General features: G+C 40.7%; 1 protein-coding gene and 1 pseudogene across 5 annotated transcripts; one reads left to right on the top strand and one right to left on the bottom strand.

Moving 5' to 3' along the window:
* Positions 1 to 1,701: 1,701 nt before the first annotated feature.
* Positions 1,702 to 18,142, top strand: ZNF322 (zinc finger protein 322). 4 transcript variants are annotated; one of them, XM_079935386.1, is made up of 3 exons: positions 1,702 to 2,993; positions 3,824 to 3,912; positions 13,228 to 18,142. In XM_079935386.1, exon 3 carries the CDS (start codon positions 13,410 to 13,412, stop codon positions 14,616 to 14,618), a length of 1,209 nt encoding a protein of 402 aa, XP_079791512.1. In that variant the 5' UTR covers positions 1,702 to 2,993; positions 3,824 to 3,912; positions 13,228 to 13,409; the 3' UTR covers positions 14,619 to 18,142. The 4 variants fall into 4 exon arrangements, with proteins under 4 accessions (XP_079791512.1, XP_079791514.1, XP_079791513.1 ...); XM_079935387.1 differs by having other exon boundaries at positions 2,719 to 2,850; XM_079935388.1 differs by lacking the exon at positions 3,824 to 3,912.
* LOC307193407 (casein kinase II subunit alpha-like) lies at positions 8,515 to 10,114 on the bottom strand (annotated as a pseudogene). The gene has a single exon. The product of its transcript is annotated as a casein kinase II subunit alpha-like (transcript).
* Positions 18,143 to 18,228: the final 86 nt, after the last annotated feature.

Here is an 18,228-nt window from a genome sequence, read left to right as displayed (position 1 = left end):
CTCCCATTCAAGGCTAGTTCCTCTTCGTACTGCAGACCTCAGCCTCTCCTGTTTCCTAAGCGGCCTCTCTACACCAAATACCCCTTTCCTGAATCCTCATCCTTTCTATGAACTTGTTTCCTTTAGCAACATATTAAAATCTCCCCCACCCTGAAGCCCTAGGCCCTGCTCACTGTTTAAGACCTGTGTTCCATGCTAGAGATGGCCTTTCTTTGTTCTTCTTCATAGCCAAGCTTCTGAAAGAAAAGATGCTACCTGCATTCCCTACTTCCCTTTCCACCACAGTCCACAGAAGCTGCCCTTACTAAAGAAAAAAAACCTCTTTTTTTCCTAAACTCCGCAGAGCCTCTTTAGAGAGGCAGGATAGGGTAGTGGTAACAAGCACAGACTCAGAAGCCAGACTCCCAGTGTTTAAATCCCCATTCTGCCTCTTAACAGCTGCATGATTTTGCCCAAATTACTTATCCTCCTTGTACCTCATCTTCCTCATCTATAATATGGGGTTATTGTGAGAATTAAAGCACACAGTGTTGTTGGATGATTAAGTGAGCTAATACTATAAAGTGCCTATAACAGCACTTAGAACATAGTAATTCTCATGTAAACTTTATCCGATGTTCTTCGGTGCTATCTCATCTGATCTCGTTATTTGACATTGCTCTCAATAAACTTTTAATTGAACCTCTCCTCCCTTGGTTGCCATGACCCATTTTTTTCATTTTCCTAATTTTCTGGCTACTCTACCTTATTCTTTATCCTTGTCTCCAGGCTTCCTGTTTTGCTTCTCTCTATATGTAAAACTAAAATAAAATCATCCTTCTAAAGATTTTAAGGTTGGGGATAATTGAGCTACCCCATGAATGGATTCCCAGTTCTTACAAGATAAAGTCCATTAACTGAAATCACATTAAAACATCTCTGACCTATTTCCCATCTTCCATTCCAGTCCCATCTTCAACTCCTTGCTTCCATTCCTTCAAGCCTCACCTCATGCCCCACGTTCTACAGTCATTTCTGACCCTTTCTCAAACAAGTGCTCCTTCTCTCTGCTCCCACACTACCTTATGTAACTTCTACCTCCATCACACCACTTGCTCTCTCCATAGTAGGCTGTGAACCGTTAGAGGAATGGGACTGAGTCTTTCCTGCCTTTAAATTCCTAATACTCAGTATCGTGTCAGGTGAACTGGAAGTGCTCAATAAACATGTGTTGAGTGAATGAAACAATGAATAAAATGAGCTCTTTGCTTGGGTCAATGTATCTTTAAAGAAAAAGCTGAAGAGTTCAATTCAACAATTATTGAGACCTTCCTATACACAGTGTAGGAATCAGAACTCAGTACTTTTCCACTATACAGTCACCACTATTGATACAGCCCTATAAGTACAATGATGGCAACCACAGGCTCTGGTATGAATGTTCATATTTCAGCTTCACTAGTTACTAAATGTGTGATCTTGGGCAAGGTACTCAATCTCTTCCTGCACCAGTTTTCTCCTAAGATAAAAATAATAATAAATATCTCATAGAATTTTTTTTAATTTAATTTTATTTTTTTATATATCAGGTTCTTATGAGTTATCCATTTTATACATATTAGTGCATATATGTCAATCCCAATCACCCAATTCATCACTCATAGAATTTTTGTTACAAGTTAAAGGGATAATATGTGTAAAATGATGAGAACAATGTCTGGAACATATCACATACTCTAAAGTTATTAAAAATTATTTCAAATATTAAGAAGGCTCTGGATAGAATATTTGGGCCTTACTTGGAAGTTTTCATTAAAAACAAACATGAAACTAAGCTGCAACTCCTCTGGGGAAGAATTCCAGAGTTAGGAACATGATTAGTGAATCTTGAATAAACGACTGTTATGACCCTGATGATGCTCTCACCACTCCCTAAACTCAGTATTTTTCTCCCAATCCAAGTTCTTAGTCTCATTACCCAGCCTTTTGTCCTCTATATTCCTAGTACTAATCTTTCTCCTTTGATGTCTGAGGGATTTTAGGAAACTTTTTTTTCACTGAACAATTGAGCAAGGGGAGATGTAGATATAGGTATATTTACTTCTCTCTGAAGGAAATCTCATTTCTGCTCCAACCCAAACATAGGTGATTACTTAAGTTGATTCCAGCCCATAAACAATCAGGAAGGCCTGGGAAACCTCCTACAATCAGAGCAGTCCTATCCTCCTCTGCAGTTTTCTCTACCCACACAAAGCCAACACTACCCCCCCTTTAAAGCATTTCATTCATCTCTCTGGCCACATCTTGGGTGGCGGAGCGCTTCCACCGTGTTTTGGTATCCACCATTTCTTCCAGCTCCTTTGGGGTGTTTTCCACAGCGTCGGTGGCATCCATCTCTTCTGACGCTACTCCTGCCTCGAGTCCTCTTTTAACAGCCTTCAGGAAAGAGAACATAAGTCGGAAACGGTAAGATAAACAGGGTTGCTTCTTCTTAGACAAGGTGGTAGTGGGGTCCTCTCGTCACCCCCAGACGTCAGTAGCATCGGAAAGGATCCCTAAATAAAGTCCTCGACCGCTCCGCCCCGAAACACCAAGGGCCCCGGAGCGCAGGCGCCCCAGAGCCCCGCCCCCGGTCCAGAGGCTCGGCCCCTATTGGCCCAGAGGCCGGGGGTGGACTGCCCCAGTGGCTGAACAGGGGGTGATCATGTGATTCTCGGGGGCGGGGCTGCGCCGGCCGCTTCCCAGCCAGGCTGAAAGGGCTCGGGTAGCCGGCCTTGTCGGCCCTTAAAGAGCCCCCTGGATGGCCTGGCCTCAACTGCCCTCGCCGAGCCACGCAAAGGGGTCTGCTTCTGGTTCTCGTCGGCCTCCCAGGTTGGCTTTCCTTCTTTTCCCGAAGGTGGGCCCTTAGGTTTACCGCCAGGAGCCTGCGGCCGCCGGGAAACCCAAACCCGAGTGTCCGGAGAGTAACCGGAAGTGCCGTCCCAGGCGGAGGGGCGGCGCCGGCTGCTGCCGTGGTAAGCGCGGCCCGCGGGGCCTGGGAGGGGCATGGCCTGCGGGGCCCAGGGATCGGGGGAGGGGTTCTGCGGGACCCGAGAACCCCTCGGCCTCCGCCTGGTAGGAGCAGCCTCTGGTCCTCGCAACAGAGCAGGGTCTGGGACCCCCCCCCCCCCGTGACGGCGACTGAAAGGAGGTCAATGAAAAGTTGAAGGAAGAGAAGCTTAGTACTATCGTTCCTGGAGATAATAGTAAACACTGCCAGGCACTTTTCTAAGTGATCTAAGTGTATCTTTCACTTTGGGGGGAAAAAAAAAAACAAGGACGTTGAATGTTCTCCACCCACCGCCCACCCCTATCTTTAAGGCAGAGATTGGTCATGTTGCATCGAATCTGTATGCAGAAAAATCTGGTTTATTTAATCATTCCATAACCATTTTTGGAAACCGGCATTATATATAGCTTTGTATCATATGCACTTATCAACTGCATCTTGAGGTTTATAGTGGTAGAAGAATGGGTCATTGATCTCAGAAGTTGAGGTAAAAATTGAAACAAGTAGAACAGGACTCAGGGCTTTATTATGAAGTTAAGGTTAGTCATTACCCAGAAGGATTCTCGGTGTTTTGTCTAGAGCTGTTTGGGAAGGAACTGATGGCTACCAGTGGCAGGTGCTTCTTGCAGGAGAAAATAGAATGTAAGGAAAGGTGGGAAGAGGTAAGTTACGGTTGAAAGATACTGACCAGACTGGGGAGTAAATGGAACCAATTTTTAGATGTTCAAGCCTCAGAAAAGTTATAAATTTCACAAAAATTATAAATTTCTACATTATTGATTTTTTTTCCTCTAGGAGAGGGAAGAATTGAGTGTTGTGAATAGTTATGGACTAGAGACCTTTTGGAGCCAAAAGGAAGATAGTCTTGAGTCTTTGTTCTTATGGTAAGTAACATACCAGGCTGTATGTTTCTATATAAACAGTGGATTTTTGAGGCCGGAGGAGAGGGAAACTGGGGGAGACGAGGAGCAATGGGAGAAGATACATGGAAAGAAGATACATGACCCTTTCTTAGCTCCTGAGATAGCAGAGTGCTAAAACCAGTGCTGTCCTACCAATTTAAGTGTATTTTCTACTCCTTTTCAACAGGCTTATTCACAATAGGCTTTTAGTAATTCCTTTGTGATTGGTTTGCAGCCCCCAAAAGGCAGTATGCCCAATGCTTAAGCAGGCCCTGGAGTCAGAAGATAGAGGTTTAGATACTGGCTCTGCTGCTTACTAGCTGTGAGCTCTTTAGTTAGTTAACTGCCCTGAGCATGAGGTTTTCTATCTGTAAGGCGCAAACATTGGTATTCATACCTATTTTACAATCTTGGGAAGATTAAATGAGATAATCCATGTAATTAATGAAAAATAAATGAGGTAATCCCTAGCCTGGGACCTGATACAGTAAGCATTATCTAGTTTTTTAGATAACACCTTATCAACTTTATCTGCCTGTCACGTACATACTTTAACTATAAGGGTAGCCTTGAGCTTTGAAGTTCTGTACTCAGCCTGTCTGCCTATTCTGTGCACTCTGACCCTAGCCATGGAAGAGAGAACCAGTCTTTTCCTAGGAAGAGGTAAGAGAAACCTCTTAGCGAAGGGTACCCTGAAGCTAAGACTTGAAGTATATATTTGGGTTTGCCAGATGCACCAGCCAGGGCTACTAGCCTAGCCTGTTATATTGATGCTGAGGCTTAGAGGATGATGGCTCTTTTTCGGTTCTGATATTCATTCATATTTTTCATTCATTCAACAAATGTATTCTAGACGCTAGGAATATTGCAGTGAACAAAAGACTAAGTCCTAACCCTAATGGAAGTTATATTCTAGTAGGAGAGAGAAACAAGTTAACAAATATAAGATATGTACCACAAAGTTGGATGATGATAAGTGCTATGAAGAGAAATATTGTAAAACAGGCTAAGGGGACATAGCTATTTTAGATGAAGTAGTCAGGGTGTGCCTCTTTTTAAGGAAATAATTTTCAGTCAGAGACTTGATCAAATAAAGGAGCAAGCTACTTGGGGGAAGGGCATTCTAGGCAGAAGGAGCAAGTGTAAAGATTCTGATGTATTGTGTGAGGCTGAAGGTAGGGGGAGGTACCACATTATGTAGCGCAGTGAAAACTTTAGGTTTTATTCTTAGAGTGGTAGGAAGCAGTTATAGTATTTTGAACTGGGGAAGTGTCATGGACTACTTTAAATTTTGACAGCCAGACTGTATTTTATTTTCTAGGTGCTGACCTCTAAAAGTCTTCCTTATTTTTAATTTTTTCCTTATTTTTAATTTTTTTCCTTGGTGCCCTACAGATGATTGGCTATTTAGGGCAAATATGATACCCTCGGCTGATAAAATTAGGGAATATTTTAATTCATTTAACAGGCTATGACCATGCTCAGAATCATTTATTTCCACTCTACTCTCTCTCCTTTTGACCTTAACAGTAATACGCATTTTAAAAGACAAAACTCCCATACAGCCACCATCTTAGAGTAGCTATTTGTCTGTATGGGTGCATATCTTTACTTAGTTGTGATTCTAAAGTTTTCCTTTTCCTCCTAGCATTTCTCCATAAATGTTTTTCTGTTTTTTGCTTAATCTTCGTATTAATCATTAACTGATTATTATTTATTATTTAGTTAACTATTTTAAATGGTTTTGAACAAGGCTTTGCATAAGAGACAGGCACAGAGGATGAGCTCAAGAAATGTTAGTGTTTTTGTGACTGTGAAGATGGAATTAAGAAAATAATAGAACCTACCATTTATTGAGCATCTGTTGAGATCCAGGCATTGAGCCATGTCCTTTATTGACAGTGTCTCAGTTCCCATGGCAACTCTTTAAGACATGTAATGATATCTTACTTATTTTATCGAAATTGAAGTTTGAAGCTGAAGAAAGTAACTTACCCAAGTTCTCATAGCTACAAAAAGCACAGTGGGAATTTGAGCCAAAATCTGATTCCAGAGTTTGAACATTCAGCTTTAACTATCACAATATACTAACTCTCAGCTCCCATGTTCTTTTTTTTTTTAATATATATATATTTTTTTAATTTATTTATTTTTGGCTGCATCGGGTCTTCGTTGCTGCACGCTGGCCTTCTCCAGCTGCAGCGAGCGTGGTCTGCTCTTCATTGTGGTGCGCAGACTTCTCTTTGCGGTGGCTTCTCCTGTTGCGGAGCACAGGCTCTAGGCGTGCAGGCTTCAGTGGTTGTGGCACGTGGGCTCAGTAGTTGTGGCTCGCAGGCTCTAGAGCACAGGCTCAGTAGTGGCGCACGGACCCATGTCCCCTGCATTGGCAGGCGGACTGTTAACCACTGCGCCACCAGGGAAGCCCTCAGCTCCCATGTTCCTAAAAAACAAAATAAGATACATTTAAATTTTGAAGTAATTTCAGATTTACAAAAAAGTTGTAAAATAATATAAAGAATACCCATACACCTTTCACCTGCAGTCCCTAAATGTTTACATTTTACTATGTTTGTTTTATGAGTCTGTCTATACTAATTTCTCTATACATACATGTACCTATATGTACATTTTTTCTGAACCTTTTGAGAGTAAGTTATAGACAGAATACCTCATCTCAAACTACGAGAGAATTAAGCCCTAAAGTCCTAAGACATGGTAAGCCCTGAAGTAATAGGTATGCAATGGATTAACTTCTCTCCCATGTGTGTTCAGTGCTACTAGCTACATGCCATTCTTGGGAGAATTTAAAAAATAGTTACTCAAGTCATTTTCTGTAGGGCTTTGTTCTTTGCCAGAACTCTAGTTGAGAAAGCCTGTCCTAAATACTCAATTGTTTATTCCCTGAAGACAAGGCTATTCTCTTATATTATCATTACAGTTACCACAGTCAAAAAATTAACATTCATATAATACTATTATCTGATCGCCAGACATTATTGGAGTTTAGCCAATTGTTCTACTAACGTCCTTTGTAGGAAAAGAAAAATAAGTTTTTTTTGTTGTCCAGGATCCATTCCACCATCACCCATTTCATTTAATTGTCATGTCTTTATTGTGGAACATATCCTCAGACTTTGTCTTTAGACTTTTTTTTTTTTTTAAGTTTAGGCCATTTATTTGGCAGAATTTTCCTCAATTTGGGTTTGTCTGATGTTTCCTCATGATTAGATTCAGGTTATACATTTTTGGCAAGATAGCACAGAAGTGATGTTCTGTTCTTTGCATCATATTAGGAGGCAACTATATATCTTGTTACTGGTGGTGTTAACTCTGATCATTTGGTTAAGGTGGTGTCTTCCAGGTTTCTAAACTGTGAAGTTACTTTTTTTGTCTTTCTAATTATTAAATATCTAGTGGGGAGATATATTCAGATTGTGTAAATATCCTGATTCTCATAAAACTTTCATCCACTATATTTTTGTATTTTCGCCTGAAACAGTTGTTACTCTTCATTGGACATGTGATGTTTTTAATTCCATCATTTATTCTACATTTAATTGTTGGCTTTTTTAATATAAGAAAAAACTATCCCTTCTCAGTCACTATTTATTCACTTTTTTTTTGATAAATAAAACCAAACGTTTATTTACACCAAAGAATTCCAACACTGGATCTTTCACATATGAAGGACAAAGTATTATATATATACAGACAGCAAGGGGTGGCAGGGCTGTAACAGGAGAGTTTAGTTTTCTCACAATTACAGTTCTACCATTTCAGTTTCACTGAAGATAGTGGCTCTGCTCCTACCTCTCAGGTACATTTACAAGACTGAGGGGCAGGTCTTCTCAATGGATGGCATGTGAGGGAAGGGGAAGGTAGGAAAAGAAGGTAGAAAGCTTAAAATAAAATGCAGTGGCCACATCTCTCATTAGCTCTTCAAGAGCTGCTAGCATGAAACCAACATAGACAATGTTTTTTTCTTTTGTAAAACGCAGTAATTATACCCAGTAACTAACTGAATTCAAAAGGGCCAAGTCAAAGAAAACTGAAAAAGATTTTGCCTTCCCCCTCCTACCAGCTATAGAGCATGTTGGGAGATGAAAGGGGAGAGGACCGAGGTAAGGAGCCTGGGAGGGACGGTATTAAAGTTTTAAACTGAACTGAAACTAAATTATAAGTGAGTTGCATTTAGGTTAGGTCAGTAAGACATGATTCATACTGAACAGACGTTTTCAGGACCTGTCTGCACTTTGGGTAGATTTTCAGCATCTCGGTGTAACTAAGACATATTTCCACTAGATTTACCAGTATAACCCCACTGAAGCACTTTTGGAGTAAAGTGATATAAGTGACTAGCAGTACACTGCTCTTATAGGTTGGGTCCTTCCTTCTTCCTTCCTTCCCACCTCCCTTCAAGAAGCTACATTTTTGTAAACTCTGGAGGAGAGCATGGAATACAAACCCCTCAAAGTGTGAGATGGTAGGGGAGCAATGGTGGGCATGGGAAGAGATCTCCACCCAAACGCAGCAGGCAGAATTGAGGCTGGTTTATCGTTGTTCTTTAGTGGTGAGGAACTGAATTTGGAAGGGGAGAAAAAAATTTGTCCGTGAAATATTCCACCTGCAGAGAATTTTTCAGGGAATCCCCTGAGTTATGAAAAGTTCGAGTTAAAAAAAAAGAAAGAAAGAAAAAAAGGAATACAGCCTATTATAATTTTTTTTTTATGACTGAACTGCTATAAATCCACAAGCAACGGTTCAGACACGGTGCTTCTGAAGCCTTTCACTCCTCCCCGCCAGGCGCAAGCTGCATCGAGGGAGTGAGTGGACTCCCCAGCCTCTGCTCAGGCATCAGGAGACAGAAGGGGCCATTACTGCTGAGCGCCAGCGGCAGCTGGAACGGGCATCCCAAGGGGGTTGGCAGCAGCAATCACTGGTGAGCCTGCCTGAGGTCTAAGGGCTGAAGGGGTTGGCACTGAAGAAATCCCTGACATCATATTGGTGCTGCTGACAGGCATACTGCCCCCTGGCATGCTAGATGAGCCCATTCGAGTCTGGTCCTTCACAACAGTGTAGAAATAGGGGTGCTCCACGGCCTCTCTTGTGGTGAGCCATGACTGTTGGTCGTACCGCAGCAGCTTGTCCAGGAAATCCAAGGCCTCAGGACTGACAAGGTACTGGTTTTCACTGTGGACAAAGCATTCCCATCGCTTATGGGAATGTCTGCCCAAGATATCGTTAAAACGTGGATCTAATTGAATGTTGTATTTGTCAATATAGTCATATAAATCTCTGTCCCCAGAACCTTGGCTGTCCTCACCAACTGATCATAATTGTCATGTTCATGGAAAAATGGCTCCTTCCGGAAGATCACACTTGCCAGCATACAACCCAAGCTCCACATATCCAAACTATAATCATACATCTGATAGTCTACAAGTAGCTCAGGACCTTTAAAATATTGGAAAGCAACTCGGACGTTATGTTCTTGGCCAGGATGGTAAAACTCAGCCAAACCCCAGTCTATTTGCCGTAGCTTCTGTGCTCATGATTAATGATGACATTATGGGGCTTTACATCTCTGTGCATAATCCCCATGCTGTGACAATAATCCAGGGCCTTCAGAATCTCATACATGTAAAATCGAATATCATAGTCTGTTGACCTCTAGTACAATTGCTTGAAGTCTGTGTTGTTTACGTGTTCAAAAACCAAGGCAGGAGTTCGTGACACGGGGTCTTTTACAATGTCTGCCAGTGTGATGATGTTGGGACCACCTTGCAAATTCTCCAAAATCTTTATTTCATGCTTGATTTTCTTCTTCTTTACTGGCTTGAGAATTTTAACAACAACTTTTTCATTATTTGTGATGTTGATGGCTTCAAATACTTCACTGTATTTACCTCGGCCTAGTTTTCTAACCAGCTGGTAGTCATCTTGATTTCCCCATTCCACCACATGTGACTTGTAATCCCAGTACTTTTGGGCTCTGTGCGTATTAACATCTGTGTAAACTCTGGCCCTGTTTGGCACGGGTCCCGACATGTCAGACAGGTTGGCGGACAAAGCTGGACTTGACGTTTGGAGATATGGCAGTCACTGTGTTGAGAGGCAAGTGGGGGTAAGAGCTTGTTTCAGAACTGTTTTCTTCAAACTGTGGTGGAAGCTGCAGTGGCGGCGGACGCTCTCCCCTCTCTTCACACAGACAATATGGCGGCGGCGGACTATTTATTCACTTTTTAAATGAGTATGGATTCATGGATTCTTATTGTGTTACTAATTTATCACTATCATTATTTATTTTGATGTTGTTTGTTCCTGATTTGTATAGTGGCAGCCCCTTCAGCCTGGCTCCTGGGTCCTCTTGGCATATTGTCACCACTTTTTGAGCACTTCCTTATTTTCTGACACAAACAAGGTGTTCCAGGTTCATCTTGTACTTTCTAAGCCCTGGAATTAGACATTTCTCCAGTGAGCCTTGATTCCTTTCAGTGGGAAATGGTGTTTAGAAACCATGCTCTAAGTGCTTGGTGTGCTCATTACTACTGGGATTTCATCGTTTGTGACCTCATAGCCAGACATTAGTAAAAAAAAAAAAAAAAGTACACACTTTCACACATACACACATTTCTATTTTTTCTGTGTATACTTAAAAACCTTGACCTCGGGCTCTCCTGGTGGCGCAGTGGTTGAGAGTCCGCCTGCCGATGCAGGGGACGCGGGTTCGTGCCCCGGTCTGGGAAGATCCCACGTGCCGCGGAGCGGCTGGGCCCGTGAGCCATGGCCACTGAGCCTGCGCGTCCAGAGCCTGTGCTCCGACAGGAGAGACCACAACAGTGAGAGGCCTGTGTACCGCAAAAAAAACCAAAAACCTTGACCTCATACTGATACTTCTAATTCCAGTTAAACACTACATATGCAGAGTTCATTCTAGCCTTTCCCTTTTCTGTGTTTGTAACCCCCTTCGCTGACAGGGAAGCATCTGGGTGCCGTTATATTTATTTATTTGTTCATTCCTAGGCTATACATTAAGTAGTGAACCTTTTCTACTCTGGAGGAAAACTCCTACTAATTAGAGTTCAGTAATTGTTTATAGTCCTTTTTATCTTTAGTTTGAGTTTATATAATCCTAATACTGTATTATAAAGTTATTTGAGTTATTTTTCCCCCTCCTGGGTGGTTTTGTTATTAATTTGAAATACAGACTTGTTTGTTTTTATTTGTATTCCATTTTAATTTTTTTCTCCCTCAGCTTTTCTATTTATTTATGTATTTGTTGAATATGTGAAATGTAACAGTTTAAAAAGTAAAAATGTGTGTTTTACAAAAATGTATATACTAACAGAAGTATGACTCTCTTTCCATCCACGCTTTGGTACCAATTTCATTTTCCTGTCCTTTTGATCCCATTTACACCTACCTTTTGATGATAACCAAACTCATTAGTTTCTTCTTTTCTGAGTTTCTTTTTGGCCAAATGAATAGATACATGTGTAGTTTCTTATTTCTACTTAATTCACAACTGCTTTCTAAAATTTACGGTTTATCCTAGAAATTGCTCCACATCAATTCATAAAGGTTATCTTCATCCTGTTTTACAGTTACATAGTACCTCATTATATGTGAACATACCTTCTCTGTGCCAGGCACTGTCCCAGGTGCTAGGGAAACAGCAGCAAATGAAATGAACTAAAATCCTTGTCCTTTAGGGGCTTACATTCTATGGAGAAAAATAAAACAGGAAGGGAGAGAAGGAGTGTTGTATGTGTGGGTCAGCTGAGGTGGAGGTGTGTCATAATTTAAAATAGGATGGTCAGTCAGGCCTTACTGAGACTATGACAGTTTACCAAGGATTTGAGTGAGGTGAGAGAGGGAGCTTTGAAGATCTAAAGGAAGAGCACTTTAGCAGGGAGAGACTACAAGCACAAAGACCTTGAAATGGGAATGGACCTGGCTTGTTTGAACAACAGCAAGGAGGCCAAGGTGACTAGCGTGCAGTACACACGAGAAGAGCAGAGAAGTGTGTCAGAGTGGTAACTAGGAATCAGATTTCCTAGGGACTCCTAGGTTCTAATAGGAGCAGTTTTGGTGGAGTGGTGAGGGTATTTGATTGGAGTATGTTCCAGAAACCTTGGAAGATAAGAATTAAAGACAATAAACAGATTGATTTCTTTTGAGGAATTTTGCTGTAAAGAGAAGCAGAAGTGAGACAATAGCTCGAGCGTGAGGTGGTTGAGAGAAGTTTCTTGTTAGTGCTTTGGTTTTAGGAGAGACATAACAGCTAGTTTGCTGATTAGTGTGATCCAGTAGGAAAGAACAAATTGATATTGCAGGAGAGAGAGGATAGAATTGCAGGAGTGATGTCTTTGTGGCAAAAAGGGGTGGAATCCAGTACACCAATGGACAGGTTGTCCTTAGATTGGGCAGGGGAAGTTTGTTATCCGTGGTAACAGAAGGAAAGATGGAGAGTGCATGACCGCCTTGGAAGAAGTTGGTTGATGTGGTGGGAGCATGTGGAAGTGTTTTTTTTATGTTTTTGGTTTTTGACTTCCTTAGATTTTCTCAGTAAAATAGGAAGCAAAGTCATCCTATTTTTTTTTATCAGCAGTAAGTTGGGATTTTTCTTTTTGAGCAAGGTTTGTGCTCATACAGCCATATCAAAGCAGACTCTTAGGCCCCTTTACCATAATAATAGTTATTATAATAGCTAACACAGAGTACTTACCATGAGATAGATCGTGATTAATTTATTACTCAACTCAATGATGTGAGATAATTTCCATCATTAATCGATTTTATAGATGAGGAAACTATGTACAGAGTGATTAAGTAACTTGCCTGACATCACACAGCTAGGATGATAGTCATAGAAACTTACTTTCTCTCTCTTTGCACTGGGAATTCTAATGATCATTAACCATTTTCTTCCAAACCTTACTATAGAAAGGACTGCACAGATATTCATAGCCCCTTTTGGATTGTTTTCTTCATGAGCAGGCGTACTAATTATTAGGCATCTTGATTATTCATTTGAACCAAGGGAAGAGGAGGAATTCTGGTTTTGAGATCACCTGAGTTCATTAAAGAAACAGTTCTTTCTGGTACTTGCCCTGTATGTGTTGCTGATTGGTTTTATACTAGCAAAGAGGAAAAGTAACTGCTTTCAACCCCTGTAAAACCTAGAGCACTTGTGGACTTTGATACAGAAATTCTGCCTTTTCTGCAGCAATTTTAATTTTGAGCATTTTTTCTTAGTTAAAGGAATATAAATAATACTTCTTCTTTGTCTCACAGGGTTGGAAATACCAAGTAAAGAATTAGTATATATGATGCTGGAAACTTGCAGAGAGGAGCTGCTCATGACTGAAAGGCCTAAAACAGATGTATCTTTCAAGTTCTCATCGAGAAAATGACTGTGAAGAAAATGATGGGTCAGGAAGACCAGTGGAAAACTCCCTAGGAGAGAGCCATAGAAAATGTACACTTCAGAAGAGAGGTATAATCAGAGAACTCAAAAAAGGAAAATATATCATGTATACCCTCAGAAGGGTAAAAAGATTTTTATTCATGTGCATGAGATTACTCAAATAGATGATCATATATACCAGTGCCTTGAACGTGAGCAAAACTTCTGTGAAAACTTAGCTCTTATTATGTGTGAGAGAACCCATACAGGGGAGAAACCTTATAGATGTGATATGTGTGAGAAAACCTTCATCCAAAGCTCAGATCTTATTTCACACCAGAGGATCCACCATTATGAGAAACCTTATAAATGTAGCAAATGTGAGAAGAGCTTCTGGCACCACTTAGCCCTTTCAGGACACCAGAGAACACATGCAGGTAAAAAATTCTATACATGTGACATTTGTGGCAAGAATTTTGGTCAGAGCTCTGATCTGCTTGTCCACCAGCGAAGCCATACAGGCGAGAAACCGTATCTATGTAGTGAGTGTGACAAATGCTTCAGCCGAAGTACAAACCTCATAAGACACCGAAGAACTCACACAGGTGAGAAACCATTTAAGTGTCTGGAGTGTGAAAAAGCTTTTAGTGGGAAATCAGATCTTATTAGCCACCAGAGAACTCATACTGGTGAAAGGCCCTACAAATGTAATAAGTGTGAGAAAAGTTACCGACACCGTTCAGCCTTCATTGTTCATAAAAGAGTTCATACTGGGGAGAAGCCCTATAAGTGTGGTGCCTGTGAGAAATGCTTTGGCCAGAAATCAGACCTTATTGTACACCAGAGAGTCCACACAGGTGAGAAGCCGTATAAATGTTTAGAATGTATGCGAAGTTTTACTCGGAGCGCCAACCTAATCAGGCACCAGGCAACTCACACTCACACTTTTAAATGCCTGGAATATGAGAAAAGTTTCAACTGTAGTTCAGACCTTATTGTGCATCAAAGAATTCACATGGAAGAGAAACCACATCAGTGGTCTGCATGTGAGAGTGGCTTCCTCCTGGGCATGGACTTTGTTGCCCAACAGAAAATGAGAACTCAGACAGAGGAGCTGCATTATAAATACGGTGTCTGTGATAAAAGCTTTCACCAGAGCTCAGCACTTCTTCAACATCAGACAATCCACATCGGTGAAAAACCATATATCTGTGATGTGGGTGAAAAAGGTCTTGAGCTCAGCCCTCCCCATGCATCAGAAGCCTCACAAATGTCTTGACCAGACAAGAAGTTATAATGCCATAAAAAATGTATTTGCAATGTAAGAGAACTCCTTAAGATGAAGAACTCTAAGCAAATCTCAGACTTTCCTCAGAGCTCAGATTTCACTGGGGACCAGAGAATCTGCAATTGTAGGAAGTTGAGAAATGGTTTGCCCAGAGAGCTGTCCTTACAGAAGCTTATCAACCACTCCAATGAGAAACCTTACAAATGCTCTGAGTTTGGGAAAACCTTTAGTCCAAGCTTGTATCTGATCACCCACAAGAGGATTCTTACAGGTGGGAAACCTTACAAATTTGGTGAATGTGAGAAAGCTTTGTAGCAATGGTCACCTCTTCTCATTCCAAGAGAATTCACATTGGTGGACAGCATTTTTAATACCCTGTGTCAACAGTGCTTCAGAGAGTGTGCACGTTTCATTGGACGTCAGAACGCCCCACTGGGAGGAGACCCCCACAAGTGTGAAGAAAGCTTCTAACAGAACTATGACTTTCTTACCTATCAGAGAAGCCATACAGGTGAAAATTTCTATATTTGCCTTGAAGGTGGCAAAAGCATTAGGTGGAGAGCCTTCTTGGGTTTGCACCCCCTCCAAAAAAAAAAAAATCTGAGGAAAGACCTTATGAATTCTCTGAGTGAGAAAAGCTTCTGTCAGTGATCGGTTTTTGTGGTATACTGGGGAACTCACATAAGTGAAAAACCCTATAAATAACCTTGAGTCTAAAAAAAAGCCTTGCAGGAAATCCCTACCTTATTGCGCCCCAAAGAGCCTACTCTGCAGATAATTTTGTTCTAGTAAGAGATCTAACTGTGGACTGTGTACATTTAATAGGTATGAGAAGAACTGTTCTCATAGTTAGTTGACTCATACAGTAGAGATGACTTTTAATGAGTCAATATGTAAACTGTTTTTTTTTAGATACCCAGAAACTTCTTCTGGAAGGAGCTAGGGCAGGTCAGAGTAGGCCTGATGGGAAACTCAGGTAAAGATGCTTTTCTTTTATCTGAACCACTTAATGATTGCTTTACTTTCAGTTTTTAAAGTTTGGAACTCCAATAAAGGAAAGGACTGTAACCTTGAGATAGAAGGTGTGGCATGTGTTACTGTTGGGGGAAAGAAGTACATTTACTTTGCCTCTGTCGATTTTGTAAGTCTTGGCTGGAATGGGGACTAGTGTGTTGATAGCAGCATGGGAACCTTTTGCTGGTTGTGAAAAGAACTAAGCAGCTAGGGAGTAGTTATCATAGATGAAAACTCTTCCCAAGGCTTCCCCTTTGGAGGGCCAACCTCATAACGAGGTAGAGTACTCAGCTTTTTACTTGTGAGTTGAGGCATACCCTTACAAGTTTCCTTTCCCTAAAATCTTTCAGATTATTACTGGTATTTGCAGTTTCAGCTTTAGAGATTCATTTCTTCTCAACTCAGAGATGCACGTTCCAGGATAATAGTTATGATTTTTGCTAGTACCCATACTTTTGTGACTTCATTTATCATGTTTCTTTCAATGGTAAGATATCCTCTTCAGCTCCTTGCAAAATAATTAAAGCTGAAAGAAAGATTTAAGCCTGAGTAGGCACAGAGTAAAACACATAATGATGCATTATTAATGGAGAAGCTAGACTTTGATTTTGAGAATCGTGACTCAAAAGCTGGTGTTCTGTGTTTTTTTTCCACTCCATCATCCTGCTGTTTATAGCAAATCAAGCCGCATAATGACATGCCTTTCATTTACTTCGATTCTGCCAAGGAAAGAGAATACTTTTTATTCCCAGGGAAAAGACTGCAGTCACCACAATATAAGGTATATATTTCGCTTGTAATGTAGGATTCTAAATGCTAGAAGGGAAAAGTAGTTGGCAGATTCATCAGAGGTTTAAGGATAAGCAGTTATCTCCAACTTAACAGGATAATTATGATTACTTTTAATATTCTCCAGAAATACTCTAATTAATCCAGGGATCTGTACGTGGACACTTCTGAGGTTTTTTTTCTTCCCTCCGATTAAACGACATTTAATATAAATACTTAAAACTTCTACAGTATTTGGGACTGTAGGCTTGGTGAATAAGTTTTGAGTCCTCTGGTTTATCTTAGCAAATCCTGAACTCCAGAGAGCGTTGGTGTTCGGACTCATGGCGGTGGCCAACTATTGCACTGCCACCTTGTGTATGGCTCTAAGCTTTGATCCTGATGACTGGTTGTTGACCTTGATAATCTTAGGGTCAGAGGATATAGCTCATAGTGATAATAAGGAATCTGATTCTACGGTGTTTTTTTCTTTCTTCTTTTAGAAAACATGTCCTGGAAGTTTATTTGATCTGATGTATTTTAGTAATTTTCATAAATAGCTCTTATACCATAAAAAGTTGCTCGGTGTGATAAAACACACAAGATGTATTTGTTTCTCTTTGGTGAAAATCATGTCTATCACTAGTATATGTTTGACAATTGTAATTCTTAAAATAGTATTGGGTGTATGGCTTGGTGATGATGAAAATTAGTCCTTATGGCTACTTGTTAGTCATTAGAGAGAACTTGGAGAAGGGAACAGAGTTTGTATCTTTGGCAGGGCAGTGACTTGCCCCTTCTTTCAACTAATCTTCCTGGTAATTGTCTCTAGTCTTTAAGTAAATTAAGAATGGACCATCCCTCAGACAGAGAACTTTGGGGGTATGAAACAGGTCTGAGGGCTTTTAACCATGGGGGGAAAACGGTGTTGGTATTACTCATATAGAATAACCTGAGGTTGGAAAGGACCACTTGGGAGCCTGTAACCAAAACTAGAAGGTAACTTCTGGGATGGATGGAGGTTCTCTTGAAACAGTGCCAACCTAAATCTACCTCAGGTAAGTAGTCAGAGTGACTTTTTCTAGGTTTCAGACCAAACGAGACACTTGTATTCAGTCAATGTATTCCTATGCTTTAATGTTTTTGTTTTCCCTTAATTCTTAAATAAAAGCATTGTTCTGAAAACTCCCATTTTTGCCTCCACTGTACTAAGAAAAAGCATTTCCCCTACACTTGCGTTAGAATAAAGCAGATGTTCAGGAATCCTTTCACAGTGTATACGTATATCAAACTGTCATAGTGTACACTTTAAATACCTTAAAATTTTATTTGTCAGTTATATCTCAGTAAAGCTGGGGGGAAAAGGAATAAAGTGGATATTCATGTGACCCTTTGGCCTGGTGGTGATGATAGCCATTGAACCATCTCTAGAATTCCAAGATTTTTTTTTTTTAAGAATTCCAGGAATTTTTGATGCTAAGGCAAATAATGAATGGAAACCTGGAAGGAATCATTGTCTTTGCTCTGCTGTAGACATTGGATCCTTTTGGAGCCTCCCCATTGCATTACATACGGAGTACAGGGAGGAGTAATAGCTTAAACTGACCGTATTTGGGACTAAAATTCAGAAACAACAAAACTGTCTGTCTACACCCTCAAAATAAAGGACAATTTTGAATTTTCAATTCCCAGTGGAATTCATGTATGACTCCAGTTCTGCCTCTTGTCACCTTATCATTTGTTGGAGTGGGGCAAAGCAGATGGTGTAAAAATGGTGGCACTGATTTACCTCCCATTATGAAGTTTGCCCCAGTTTACA

The sequence above is a fragment of the Stenella coeruleoalba genome (genome assembly GCF_951394435.1).
Source record: "Stenella coeruleoalba genome assembly, chromosome: 10".
NCBI classification, from domain to species: Eukaryota; Metazoa; Chordata; class Mammalia; order Artiodactyla; family Delphinidae; genus Stenella; species Stenella coeruleoalba.
This window is presented reverse-complemented; position numbering and strand designations above follow the sequence as displayed.